General features: G+C 41.0%; 1 protein-coding gene across 7 annotated transcripts in view; it reads right to left on the minus strand.

Moving 5' to 3' along the window:
- The window catches only part of NALCN (sodium leak channel, non-selective), a 191,064-nt gene that overhangs the window by 151,156 nt on the left and 24,871 nt on the right, over positions 1–15,037 (minus strand). For 3 of the 7 annotated variants that reach the window (XM_083501003.1, XM_083501000.1, XM_083501001.1), the window contains exons 4-7: positions 9,756–9,812; positions 4,939–5,022; positions 3,573–3,712; positions 1,681–1,809 (exon numbers count right to left, since the gene is read on the minus strand). The exons of 1 other annotated variant lie outside the window; for it this stretch is intronic. In XM_083501003.1, coding sequence (XP_083357129.1) covers positions 1,681–1,809; positions 3,573–3,712; positions 4,939–5,022; positions 9,756–9,812 — 410 coding nt within the window. The remainder of the gene's footprint in view (positions 1–1,680; positions 1,810–3,572; positions 3,713–4,938; positions 5,023–9,755; positions 9,813–15,037) is intronic. 3 more of the 7 variants (XR_014525549.1, XM_083501004.1, XM_083501002.1) reach the window with 1 other exon arrangement.

Consider the following 15,037-nt stretch of genomic DNA (forward strand, 5'->3'; position numbering starts at 1 on the left):
GTACTGTACCTATGGTTGTAGTCTTAGGCACACTAATCAGGAAGTAAACCCCAGGAAAACAATTTTTATTTATATATATATATTGTCTGAATTTCACTTTAGGAAATTCTGCCCCTGGCAGTTTTGGATGTAGGGGGGGTACTTCCAAACAAGTTGGGATTTAGACCTTCCCCCCTAGATCCAAAACCACCAAGGGCAGAATCTACGAAATGGTTTTTCCCCCATTGCATAAATATGAAGAAGAGACAGGGTTTTTTATTTTGCAGCAAGGAAGCCTACTAAACAACAAAATAGTTGTGGGGGGTGGTGGAGGCCAGTATAACACAGGGTGAAATAGTATCTGCCTCAGAAGAAATGGAGTTAGATAAGTAATTATAACAACAGGATAATGAGTGTGAAGAATGCTTAGCAAGAAAGAGATTCAGAATCCTCTCAAGGGAAAGGGGAGGGGACCTGGCAGTGAAAATTAGGACAAGCAGAAACAACTAGAAAATGCAGCACTCAGTGTTGGTTTGGTGTTGTTTTTTTAATAGAAAAAATAAATCTTGTTAGCAGCTGAACAGTTGGGTTCGACTCTTCTATCTTACTGACATAAAGATTCAGATTTTCACAGAGCCGATTTATGTTTGTTTTAAAATCAAAATGTTCTTGCTTTCAAGCTGGGGGAGGAACAGAGCACTTTCCCTTTTTCATATGTCCAGCAGTTGTTGCTGGTATGGCCTTATCTCAGCACAGTCACTTTTAGGTCACTGTGAATAGAGCCTGCACCCAAAAGGATACTTAGAACAAGAGAATATACTTGCCAAAAGCTGAAGTAAAGGCCGTTTGGCTATTGGCCAGGCCTCCACACCCTTGTTTCTCAACAAACCTTACAGCAAGCCACAAGGGAAAGTGTTGATAAACTCCTACTCCAACCCACCCTGCTCCTCCTGCAAAACAAGGAGTCGCCAAACAAGTGTAGGCCACAAATCATGGTGGGCAGGCTGTGTTTGGCTTCGCAGAGCAAGCTAATACTCTGTAACAAATACAACAAAATTTATAACTCAAAAAAATAAAAGAAAAGCAATAGAGTGGGCTGCACAAATAAAAGCACCAGCATTTCAAGCATGAAGATGTAATTACATTAACTGAACTGGGGAGGGCCTTGTATTGGTCTGTGTTCCCAGAGCAAAGATCACAGTGGTTGTGCTCTTCCCATGGTTTTGCTGCTGCTGCTGCTGCACTACCCAGAGCTAAGCTATGGTTTGACTTAGTGTTATTGATTGATTGATTGATTGATTGATTGCCTTTCTATGATGCTTTTCATTCAAATGAATCCCAAAGCGGCTTACAAACAATAAATAGCAATAACATGTCTGGACCAGGGCTTGTGGTTTGTCTCACTGCTATCAAATCATGAGCTGTAACCAAGATTTAGTGAGCAAGGTTGTGTTCATTGTCCTGGGAACGAGGAGGTTGGCTCACTCATGCTAACCAAGCCATGGTTTGACTGAGTGTAGTGTGCAAATTGAGTCACAGGAACCCCAAATTCCAAGCCGGATCCTATTTTTAGCAGAATTTGTTTGCAGTTCAGTGTCTTGCTAGAGGAACTCTTTCCTTGCGATTTCTCTGTTTCTAGTTCAGCTTCAGACAGAAGGTCACTGATACGAAGTTTTTAAAAAAATAATCATTTAGACTTACCCTGGCTTTGTATCATTTGTTACACAATGATACGTGAAAGGTCCGAACATCTGAACACCCAAAATTCCATACAGAAGCAGAAAGAACAGAAGGAATATTGAAACACTCCAAATTTGTTCACCTGAGCGCCTAACAAAAAAGGAAAGTGATATGCATTACATGCAAGTAACCTGCACAAGTTCAATGCCAGTAGTGCAATATCCCATCCATATGTGGTAGATGAGTGGAGAATAGCTTTGTGGCACAGGGGATATCCATCCATATGCAATATCCCATCCATATGTGGTAGATGAGTGGAGAATAGCTTTGTGGCACAGGGGATAGCCCTTTCAAATGTATGGCTAGATTAAAGGAAGCAAGCAGTCTTAAAGGGAAGATAAACTGGGTTGGGAGGTGGTGGAATAATCTGAAAAATGGCAAGGAACGTCTTGGGAATTGCAAAGAAAGGAGGGATGCATGTCCGATTTTTTAATAGCAAATAAGAGTGTCCGTGTAAGGAATTGCAGACCTCTTCCCTCACTGGTTTCTTACTTCTCTGTACCTTCTCTTTCTCCTCTCCATGCTTATCTAGGCTGAAAGCAGAACTCGTCCAAGTCAAGGACAAGATGGCACACATACACACGTCCCAATAATATACAGTGGTGCCCCGCAAAACGAATGCCTCGCAAGACGAAAAACTCACTAGACGAAAGGGTTTTGCGGTTTTTGAGCTGCTTCGCAAGATGAATTTCCCTATGGGCTTGCTTTGCAAGACGAAAACGTCTTGCAAGTTTCTTTCCTTTTTCTTAACACCGTTAATACAGTTGCGACTTGACTTCGAGGAGCAACTCATAGAACGCGGTGTGGTAGCCTTTTTTGAGGTTTTTGAAGACTTTGGTGATTTTTGAAGCTTTTCCAAAACTTTTCCGACACCGTGCTTCGCAAGACGAAAAATTCGCTAGACGAAAAAACTCGTGGAACGAATTAATTTCGTCTTGCGAGGCACCACTGTATATACCTGTAAGGACAACCCAATCTGTCTCCAACACTGATGACAGGGTATCATCAACCACAGCACCTAAGGATGCTAAAGGGGTGCAAGACAGGCCATAATGGCACTCATCACTTTATCCTCCAACACCTCATAACCACTACCCGCCCCTCAGCAGCTGCTCTGAGGTGGCTATCCCATTATCAAATGGTACAGCTGGCTCTGGCTGAAGAGAGGTTAGCAGTGAGTGCAGAGAGTGTTCAACATCCCTCCCCCAAGCACCTGTCTTTCAGGTAAAAACAGATCCCCTAACCCTCATCCAACATGTCTTGTGGAACTTCTACCTCATGTGTAGTTAGGCCTACAGCAACCCCAAATTTTCAGGGTTCTCTGATGAGTATACCCCATACAACGGTATGGTACAATTAAATCTTAAGTGGTGCCCCCCTCCACTGTCTCCCGAGACAGATGGATGCCAAATTCAACCTCAAGCGTTCACCTGAAAATTGTGGTCTGTGAAGAGGTCAAAGGGAAAGAGCTTCAAATAGAAGCTTGGGCTAACTTCTAATACAGGGCATTCATTATCCCAACATTCATAGCAGCCCAGAACTGATGGGAGAAATTGGATTAAATATTTATCAAACTTTATGAAATCTTTAAAAATGTTTAAAAAATTGGAAGACAGAAAGATGGGGCTGGAACTTCTGTTTTATATATGTAATTTTTATTGAATAAAGGGGCTGGAATTTCTTAAGCAATCCTGTGCCATTTCCCCAAAAATTCTCAGTCTGTATTATATATCTTATAGAAATTAAGAAGCATATGATTACATGTTTAAAATAATCCCAAACAACACAATGCCACTGCTTCCCCATCCCAAGTATTAATATACCGTTGTGTCTAGATTTAGCAAACAACTTACTTTAAAATGTTGGTTATCCTGGTTCTTGGCAACTCAAAGCGGAAATAGATCCGGAATGCTCGAATCATAATAAGCGGCCGTGGGATCCTCAACATGCCCCAAGGTGACATTTGATCAACTATATCAGCTATTTCAAACACCTAGGAACAAAAGAACGTCTTTTTCCTTCTGATTTTTTCCCCCTGGGCATACTACTGTTCTTTGTGCTGTTTTCTAAAGTTTGCACTGTTTTGCATAAATATTTCCAGGGCAATGTATTTTCAATGGCAATCTCCTTTCAGCGCTTGTTCCCAGTTTAACACTGGTTTCTGAAACAAGACTCTTTCGGCAACTGATTTTATAATTCAAGTGACTCATCCCGGAACACCAAATGTCAATTATCTCATTCATTATCAAGGTGAAACTAAAAGGGAGGGAGGATTGAAATAATCTACCAGGGGCAAAGAAAAAATGCATATTAAGCTGAAACACTCAAGCAGAGAACACAAAGCCTCTGGTGGGATTCCTATAGGACCTCTTCCAGACCAGGTCTGGGTTGGAGAGAGAGAATTGGGTGGAGAAAACAGGAAGTGTTCAGGCTTCCTATTCTAGCCATATCTAGTATGCAGCACTTCATACAAGCCAAGTAAGGGGAAGGATCTATTGAGCAGAAGCAGGAGAGATTGTGCCCTTAGAATATTTAATAATAATTTATAATTTATACCCTGCCCATCTGGCTGGGTTTCCCCAGCCAATTTAAAAATTGCAATCCATTGATTTATCAAAGTTTGTAATAAAGTATGTGACCACTCCTGATGTAAGCATTTGAGTACTGTATGTATTCTTTTCAATGATTTTTTCCCCCCGTGGTGGCTCCCTGGTTGTGGAATGTTCTCCCCAGGGAGACTCGCCAGGTGCCATCACTACATGTCTTTAGGCACCAGGCAAAAACATTCCTCTTTACCCAGGCCTATGGCTGTCGACAAGGCACCTCTGATATGCTGGAGAGGTTTTTCAAGGGACATGGATAGCTGCAGTAGGTAAAAGGAAAGGAAGTCTTCCTTCTGTGAGTGTCTTTCTATTAACTTGCTTTAGGATGCAAGCTATTATTTTCATTTTGTACTCAGCTGATTATTATGGAGGTAACCATGGGGTCTGGCGTGGAAAGCACTGCTTTGCTGCACAAAGACCACTGCCCCAAACACTGGACCTGAAGATAATCTTCCTGTTTGGTCTAGGGGACCAACTCTACTGCAGAAGTCTTGGTTGTTACCAGAAGAAGTGTGGCCCTCAAGAGTGTTCTTATTCTTTCACTTAAGCTGAGGTGAGGGCTTGGCCAGAGATAAAGGCTGTATTTCTGCACTTATTGTAATGCAACATAATTTACCTGTAAAACTAATGACACCCAAAGACAAAATACCATGAATCCATCAAACACACACCAGCGGTCCTTCACATAGGAAGTATCCCCCTAAGAAGAAGAAAAATGTAAATGGAATTATACGAGTTGTGTTAGTTCATGTTTTTAAATTATTTCTGTTATTTCACGTTTTTTAAAACAGAATATTTCTAACACAGTGAAGCAAAAGCAACATCCTAGCATCTGAAATTCTATGTCAATAGTTGCTGATTCTATCCAATAGAGAAAGCTGCAAGATTAGCAGCCTTTGAAGGATCTCCTTTCGGTCTTCTCACAAAGAACAGCTTCACAAAGCGCACTCCATTTATAGCATAAATGGGTTTTTTGTCTGACAGGTGTTCAAAACAACCTGTAGTCATTTATCACAGGTGTCAATGGTCAGTATTTATAAGTTGTGCCTCCTGCTTCTTGTACCGAACAGAATTGGTTTGCAACCAGTGCATTTGGAATAAGAGGACTGCTTTGGGTAAAGCAAAATGAAGAGAAATAAGGCAGGCTTCGTCTTGCTTTTCCCTGATGCTTTATATAGCCACCTGCAGTTCACCTGACAAAATGTTTTTCAGGCACAGCTCTGGCTATGAGCATAACTGAATTTGCTCATTATAGTGCTCAGCTAACCACCCTGTCCCCCAATTCTCATCTCCTGGTAGCTTTTCTCCTTTGTTGGGCATAAAACTACATACACTTCAGAAAATGGGTGCAGTTGCATCCTCATCGAGTTGCCTTTTCTGTTGATCAAGAAAAGACTGATCATCTGCAAGTACTGGAAATAGTTGCTATGGGAGCCTTTTTCCTCAAGGGTATCTTTCTAAAGTACCTTAAAGTCAACACCCAGGACATCAGATCTGGTTGCCTTGCCATACAACAGAGGCCAAAGCAACTTGCTTTATGGGCATTGTGAAAATTACAGGATTAAGCAGAGGTCTTTAAAGACATTTATAATACGGTGCAATAGCCAATCCCTTCAGCCAATAGGATAACGGGGGCAAAGAGGGAAGAGGAGAGAAAGTAAAACATTTTTAAACACACAAACCATGAGATAACATACCACGGCCCAGTTTGCACATAACACAAAGCCTAATTATGGCTTAGTGTAAACGTGCAAGTTTGCAGACTTCCCAGAGGTATCACAGCTCTTTTGTTCCTACCCTGGTTCTGCTGTTGTTGCTTCACTGCATGTCATCCAAACCAGGGCTTGTGGTTTGCCTTGCTCCAGTCAGTATAGCTCACAACGTGACTGGTGCAGGAGCAAAGCAGCCACAATCCCACCTCCCAAAACCTGCACATTTACACTAAGCTATGCTATGGCTTAGCAAACAGAGTCTATGCCTGCTGGATACATAATGCTAGCAATGGCCTAACCATGGATAGGAAGTTGGGAGAATGCTCCAGGCTCATAGGTTCACTTCCTCTCATGTGTAGAAATTCCCTGGCTAGAATGGGTTTTCAAATAAATAGATAGATAGATAGATAGATAGATAGATAGATACTATGGCAGAGGTTTAGGTCTGCACCAGTGCAGTGCCTAGACTTTAACCAGGGTGTGCAAACCAGCTTCATTCTATCTCTATCTTCAAATATTCAATTAACAGTTCAACATGATGAGAATTAGCCATAGCTAGCCCCATCACAAATGTAAGATAGCACCATAGTTAACACTGAACGAGTAAGATTCAGGAATTCACAAAGATGAAGGGAGGGGAGGGGAGAACAGATCTATGGCATGTTATTGATCACTTAACCATGGTTTACATATGCTCTTGGGCTATTTCAATTTTTTAAAAGAAACAATATATTACTGCAACAATGGTGGTGGTAAGACACATAGCCCAGAGGTTTATGACTGAATTTGAGACTTCTTTTTTTAAAAAGAGTATGTTTCTAGTCATAATGACTGCAAGCAAAAATAAGAAAATGTGACAAACATGGCTCACTATTTTAAAATAATTCAGAAGTCAGTTAAACAAACAAACAAACAAACAAACAAACAAAGCACAAAGAACATAATTATATATTCAAATGTTACAGTCAATATTATTTCATTTTGGCACCAAAACCTGGCTTTGAACCCTGGAAATCAACAGGAACTAGAATCTTGGGTCATCACAGCTGCATTGTAACTGTACTGGAAAGAGGTATGCCTTCATATTTGATTCTATCCTAAAAGTGAAATACTGTGCACCATAACCTTTTTTTTTTTTTTTTTTGGCAGTATGTGAATTTTTGAGCAAACATTCCCACTGTTCAACCATTTATAAGCTAAGGTCCCAATTAACAAAGGGTCTAACCCTAACCCTAACCCCTGGGTCCCTGGAATGAAATTGCTTTCCTTTTCACATGGGTGCCTGGTTTCTGTACCTCCTTCACAGTCCTGGAAAGGACTAATCTATCCTCCGCCCATGCAGAATTTAGAAGCTACAATACTGTGTGTGCTTCTAAACCCAAGGACCAACCACACAGAAATGATTAACTTACCTACAAGCAGCAATGGAGTAGACTTAACATAAAATGCATAGTGCTACTCATTTGCACAATGCACTTTCCTGCTTATGAAAACATTCAAATAATTCCTATGTCTACAAAAAGGTAAGATCTGAATTGGTTTTCAGGTTCACACTGGAGACTGTGTAAGTGGCAGCACAGAAGTACAACTCATCTGTTCGATACGACCTGATGTCACAGTTTGTGGAAAATGTTAATGATGCATAAATAAGATACACAAATTAGCAATGCCCTTCTGGCTCATTATGAGTTGTCACAGCAGCCTTTAGTTATGAGCAAATGGCTATAGCAAACTGTGTGTGGGTTTGTACTAGTCTGAAAGGGAGGGGAATTATTCTGTACAAAGACAGGTCCACATAGTTTTGGAAAGTCACAAAATAAAATAAAACCGCCTCTTATTTCACAAATATGTGGTTAACTTTTCAAGAAAGCTTCCTAAATTCAAGCATAGTATAAGTTCTCTGTGTTACACTGCCTGGCAAATTTAAGGTGCCTTTAGCAGATTCTTTATAGCGTTCAGCAACTAGCATCCTATTTTCTTACAATGCGCAGGGCCGCTGGGGGAGCAGAAGTCTTAACAGCTGAGCTAAATCATTTGATGGTACCAGTTTAATGAAGACTGATGGCTCCTTCTCTCTTGATTGCCTGAATTCTTTAGATATGTCATTTCTGCCCTGAAGCAACAAACTATATCCAAAATAAAAAAGGTTCTGTCTGTGCAAGAGGACACCCCACTGTTTTTTACTGTGTGTGAAGCGTCCCATCTGATTTGTAAATGTTTTACACAAGAGCTCTGACCTTCACAGAATTGGAGCCCATGAATAATAATGGAACAGTCTTAGAAATTCATGCAAGGTGGAGCAGCACAATGCAGGAATCCTCATATAACATTTGCTGAGGGATTTTTCAAGTCTCCATCCTCTTCCGGCATGACTTATTATTATTTTCCTTCTAATTATGGAACTGGAACATGGAAGGATCATTAGCGGAGATAATGAAGGCCATGCAAGGAAGGCAAAACCTGAACTGTGCACTGTTTGCTTATATGCAGTTCACTATGTAGACATGCAATCTAGATTCTGAGGCAAGATTCAGCTTTAGATGACTCTGCTGTCAACTTTATATTTTTTCTTAAAAGACTGCTTCTGGCTTGCATGACTTCAGTGTGTGAAGCTCAGAAATCTGTTAGAAAGGCCTGAAAAGGGGTTAAGAACAGAGGGGCTGCAGTGAATTTTCTTTAACTTCCTTTAAATCTCCTCCATTGCCTTCTTCTGCTTGATGTTCCCTTGAATATATTGGTCAACAGCCCTCGGGTTCCATGCTCCTTTTCCTCCTCTTTGGGGACAGTGGCAGAGGGAGGGGGCAGGAAGGGCAGCAGACCCTCAAACAAGGAGCTCGTCCCTGACTTGTCCCACCATTGCTAGACTCCTGTCTTTAGCATATATCGTTATTTTTCTTTCAGAGATCTTAACATGTGGGACACAACTTACCCACCTAGAAATACTCTGTGTGCCCCGCAGAATATATTTTTCTGGTGTTGCCACTGCTCCCATTCAGTTCCTGCCTGCCTGCCCCACAGTTTCAATACTTCTCTTCTTTTTAATAAAGCATAATCTGTACTTCTTTCATGCAGTTGTGGCCCATTTGGTGCCAAGCACTCACTGCCATGGTCAGAACTACCTATGCATTGAACCACCCGCATCAAATTGCAAAGCAGTCAAAAGCCTGAATCATGGAAGCAAAGTGAATTATGCCAAGCTCAGCAAATGGCCTCAACTTCCAAAATGGATCCTGATTTTGGTGGTCTGTGGATTTGTGTGCAGAATTTTTCAAAAATTAACCACAATTTCCGCACAATAAACTGGGATAGTAACTGCTGATATCTTTGTGAAACAGCTCCTTGCTCAATCTCTCATACTCACAGATAGAGCAATACTCACAAGCTTACATTCCTAAAATATTAAGAATTCAAATGCATTGGAATGCTTTTGAAAAATTATCATGGAATATGCATTTCATGTCCTTCATAGGAGGCCAGGTGCTGGATTTTAGTACCCATGAGAAAGAAATCAAAACTGTATATCCTCGATGAGGGGATGAGGTGAGGGGTTAAAAAGGACTAATGCTTATGGCATGGAACTGTGAAATAACACACAATCTGTTTTAGCCCCCGTAAGCTTTTGTTATAAAACTCCCCTTTGGCTTTGATAGACAAGCATATTCTGGTTTTAACTCTCATAAGGGAAAATATCCCCAAGTAAGGTGAACTTGTTCCATCTTACCTTGAACATCTGAAATGGCTGTGGTGTGGTTAACCTCCAACCTTTTCCCAACTCCATCTACAGAAAAAAGGAGATTACCTCCATTCATGAGCTTTGCACATTAGCAGCGTTATCTGTCAATGTACCAACGCAAGAGAGAGAGAGAGAGAGAGTCTCATGCCATGATATATGTGGTCTGCAGGTGCTAAACCTCACTTCAGCTTTATAAACACATTGCAAAGTGAAAGTGGGTGACATTTGCAAGCGAAGAAGAAACATCTCTCCCCCGTTTTCTTATAGCACATTCAAGCTTTTTTCCTTCTGTTGCGTCCAAGTACCCTCATATATCCCAAACTGGGCCTGTGCCCTTTGATGTTATGTTGTGCTACCTCTGGCCCACGGTTATCTGAGTTAGGTGTCAGGGCCAAGCCCCCCAGTCCTTCTCCATTGTTGCTGTTTAGCTCTCCTTCTCATCTGGTCCCTTGACCACAGGCTTATGGTGCCAGTGCTAGGAAGTTGCCGCCATTGTGATTATCCCACAGTGCCCCAGAGAACCCAATTTAGCAGGGTTCAAAGTCAAGGAGAGCCTAGGGGCACACAGCTGCTTTCCCTTTTGGATGGTGCTAGTAGTTGCCAGCCTTACTCTTGCCCTCCGTGCAATTCTAGCCATGTGGAGAGGAATGCGGAGAAATGGCTTCTGAGATCATGGGCCAGGGCACATTATGTCACTTCTGGAGAAGGTTCCATAGCTCAAAGGGTAGGCCCTGACCATGAATTGTCCAGACAAAAGAAGGTTACACCTAATATAAGCCTTAGGTGTAAGAAGCCTTCTAAAGAACTTGGAACCAATCTACTTGAACGAATACCTTTCTCTGTACACTCCTGGCAATGTTTTTAGCTCTGCTGGAGAAGCCCTGCTAACTGTCCATTTGTAGCATCTGTCATAAGAAACGGGGCATTCAGTAAAGCAGCACATATTCTGAGGAACTCATTGCCTTTGTGTATTAGGGAGGTGCCACCCAATCTAGTTTAAGATGCCTAATCATTTACATGAGCGTACCCTGCCATGTGACCCGGTTTTATGTTCATCTGATCAGGGTTTTTTATGTTTTCACTTTTGATTTTATATATACTGCTCTGAGATTATTTCCCCCCTTCATTTAGTGGCATAGATATTTATGGGTAAATAAAATTTTAAAAAATCAATAAAGCCACAATGAAATGGCAATATATAAAAATGTGTCCTACTCGGTACATGATACTAAACAGCATTGGTATAAATGCAATTTTTGACTGGTCTTTAAAAAGTTAATTGTCTAATGGCATACATACAAGAATTCCCCATTCAAATCCTGCGTGATTTGCAGTTCTGAGTCATAGGCTCAGTTCAGAAGTAACAGCAAACTATGGTTTGCCACTGGAAGAACAATCAACAGCAAACCTTGGGCTCACACATTCCACCCATCCCTTTCATCCTCCTTCAAACACAAGGAAGGGAGAATTTGCATATGTTTATTAAGTTCAGATTTCATTTTAAAACTAGGTTTTTAAAAACAAAATCAAGAACAAGAACCCATTAATATAACTAAAACCTTTAAAATACCCAATTTTAATTTATTCACCTTGGTATAGATGCAACATATACAAATGCAATGATAATATACTAATGTGATGAAATGCAAGCAGAAAGTTCAGATTTTTAACTTTTGAGCCAGGCATTCTTTTTAATTCAGACACACTGATGACTGCTTCAAGCCAACTGCCAAAAGTACTCACATCTGTAACCTGGGTGCTGTGTAAGAGTTTGGAAATGTTTGGAGAATCACAGAAGGGACTGTGTGGCTGAATTCAGATCATCTCCCAAAGCATGGATCAGGCAGGTGCCTTTGCTGTAGTGTTTCTGGCATCTGTTAAAAAACTTTTGTGTGTAACCAAGACACATACAGTTCCAATTTTATTTTATAATGTGCAGTGGCGTAGCATGGGGGGTGCAGGGGGGCCCGGCCGCACCGGGCACAACATCTGGGGGTTAGGGTTAGGGGGCGCAAATCCACGGGTTAGGGGCGCAAATCCACGGGTTAGGGGGCACAAATTACTTGCCTTGCCCCGGGTGCTGACAACCCACGCTACGCCACTGATAATGTGTATTTTTAAACCACTGGTTTTATCTTGAGAAATTGTAGGTTACCTTTTTTATCATCTGCTTTTACCTGTAATTTTAGTGTATATTTTATGTAAACCACCATGACTGTTTGATGATTAAGGAGTATGTAAATTCCGTTAAATATATAAATCAATTAGGAACAAACACCTTCTGTTCTTCCTTTTTGCATTTGAAGCTTCAATTTCAAGCTGGTGGCAAACCAGTGTTTGCTATTTCATCCAAATGCAAACAACTGGTTCTCAAATCAAGAATGCCTGCCTAATATGTTAAAATCTCAATTTCCCATTTCTACTGCACCATGTGGCCAATTATCATTTCATCTAAAACTTCCATGTTCTGATATAAAAGGGGGAGGGGTACTATATGGCTTCTGAGATCAAACATTATATAAATATGATATATTAGGCCGTGTATTTTTGCAGCAAATTAGGAATATTGAAATAGATGACCAACACAGACATCCCAACATCTCATCTCATGTAGAAAGTTCTGGGCTTTCAGCTCAAAATATAACTCATTAAACTTTGTACTGGATTGTGTCCCTTGTCTTCAAATAAGAGATCTTGCTTAGTGTCCTTTCCTGTGCACAAAGTGTCTAACAAAAATGTGCAAGGCTATGTGCTTTAGGGCTGTATAGCCAGAGATCATGTGTCACGTCTTCTAGATGGTCAGCCTGGCAGCAGAGGCCACCTTATTATTGATCTTTGTAAGCCACTCTCGGAGGGCCCCCCCCCAGCTGTGGAGTAGGAGAAAAGCACTTTAAAAAAATCATATGAAGTTGCAGAAATAACACAATACTTCTGAAGGGGGGGGGACCCATTGTCTTTAAAGGATGCATCCATGAGTCCAAGCAAGCAAGCTTTCAGAAGAAGCACTGCCGCATACATGCCAGAGGATGATACCTCGTTTACTAATGTACCTCCCAGTGATGAATTTTAAGTATCTGAATTCAAAATTATGGACTGAATCACAGGAGCCCACTCCTAGGGGCCAAGGTCCTTTTGGCTCCCTCAATAAAATATTTGAAGGAACTGCCCGCCCCCCCAAGTTGATGGGTACTGCCATTCAAATGGGGTGAGCACCATGTCATGTAGTGATCGATTATGTGGGGTGGGGTCTACCTGCCCCCACAGTATTTTATTCAAGTTGGCACCCCTGAACTGAACAGAAATCAACTGCCTACTGAACTGATAACACCTTTTAAAACACAAGCTGTAGCACACAAGCTTAATAGTCACTGAGTATAATAAGAATAATGGCTGCACAATGTTAATTGCAAGCGGCGGAAAAGAAATTAAATCAGATTGTTGTGCGATGGTAAGATCAAGGCTCCTGCCTCTGGAATGGCCAGCAACACTTGAATGCCACAACTGGATACCGGCCAAACACAGATAAGTAGTTAAAAAGTTTTACGGATGAGTGAATTAATGATCTATGCGCAATGTACTTTCCTAAGGACCCATATGTGATCAGTTATCATGTTGTTGGTGCAAAACTCATGCTAACTCATGGTGAGATCTTTTAAACAGCCAAGGACCATCATGGTAATTAACGCCATTCGTAGCTATCATGGTGGATGGTATTTCCATGGCCCAAGATGCTTGCATGCCGCTTAGTATGAGAACAGCACAGTAAATGAAATCAGTCAGGTTTCAGGTGGAACTCCTGATTGTGAGCTCTATGAGAGTTCTGCTGGGTATGTTCTTCTCATTCCTTGTCAGTAAACATGCAGCAACACTCATCTTGCACCCTAACACTGTGATGTCCCATGCTTCCTTTAGGTAAAGACAGGAAGTCAAGGCAGGGAAATACAGATCACCGCAACATAAGAAAAGAATGGATGGGAGAATCTGACACAGGGGTAGTAGCGGCGGAATCCTAACTCCTGCAACTTATAATTCAGCTCACAATTATAACGGGAATTGTATCACAAGAGCTACAATAGTGGCCAAAATTGTGGAAACCTTGTGGAGAAAGTGTACTGTATTTCCAAGGTTTGATGACTCATAACACCACTTCTTTTGGAGTAATACCACAAAATTATACATCAATGGAAAGATAATTTAATGAAGAATATAATGCAACAAGGTTTGTTCAGTTATCTGTATTCTATCAAATGTTATAGCCCAATAAACAGAAAAAGGAGTGTTTAGAGAGCCAATCAAGTGTAATCTTGTTTTGGCAATGATGGCTCACCACTTTTTTTTTGAGTAATACCATAAAATAGTATATCAATGGAACTTTTGACAGAATACAGATAATTGAACAAACCTTGTTGCATTACATTCTTCATTACCGTACCTTTCCATCTATAAGACGCCCCCATGTATAAGACACTCAAATGTAGGAAAATGGGGGAGTTGTTGAGCTTTTTTGGGGGGGAATGCCAAAATGAATATCACTCACCCAACTGGCAAATGCTAACAATCACAAGCGGGGCAAGCCAAACAGTTGAAGTAAAAAACCCTCATCTAATACACAGAAAAGTACAGTAAATTATCTTTCCCTTGATATATAATTTTATATATTACTCCAAAAAAAGTGTTATGAGGCATCAAACCTTGGAAATAAACTTTCTCCAAAAGGTTTCCACAACTCTGACCACTAGTGTAGCATCTTCTATAACTGCAGTGTATAGTTTCTTATTTCCTCCCTCCCCTCGTATGTGCGAGTGTGTATATCCGTCTTTTGGCTCAAAAGCAGATTGCAAGGTCCTAAAAACAAAGGAAGAGAATCAAAACTAAAATAATGTCAAGTACCAAAACCCTAACTCAGTCCCTAAAAAAACTGGAAGAAGGCTCAATGGAGAAGATATCATAGTTCAGTCGCAACATTTATGTTAAGTTCCCAGAAGAAGAAAATAATATAGATGATTACCCAACCAATGCCTGCCATCTGAAAACGGCTGGCCTTTGCTACAAAGCACTTGTCAGTCTTCTCTATTGACTTTTAGCCAAATTCACCTGGGAGTAATTTGTTCCCAGCTTGCCTTTGGCCCTAGCTGCTCACAAATCATGAAAGGTTCGTTGACAGGCTGGTCAACAGCTCATGCTGGGAGCTACTAAGCTGAGATTCATCTCCACTCAATACTCTTGTGTGTTCTTAATTTGCACCTGTATTTTTCTTTCCTCTGCCTTCC

The sequence above is a fragment of the Podarcis liolepis genome (genome assembly GCF_965112155.1).
Source record: "Podarcis liolepis genome assembly, chromosome: 4".
In the NCBI taxonomy this organism is placed as follows: Eukaryota; Metazoa; Chordata; class Lepidosauria; order Squamata; family Lacertidae; genus Podarcis; species Podarcis liolepis.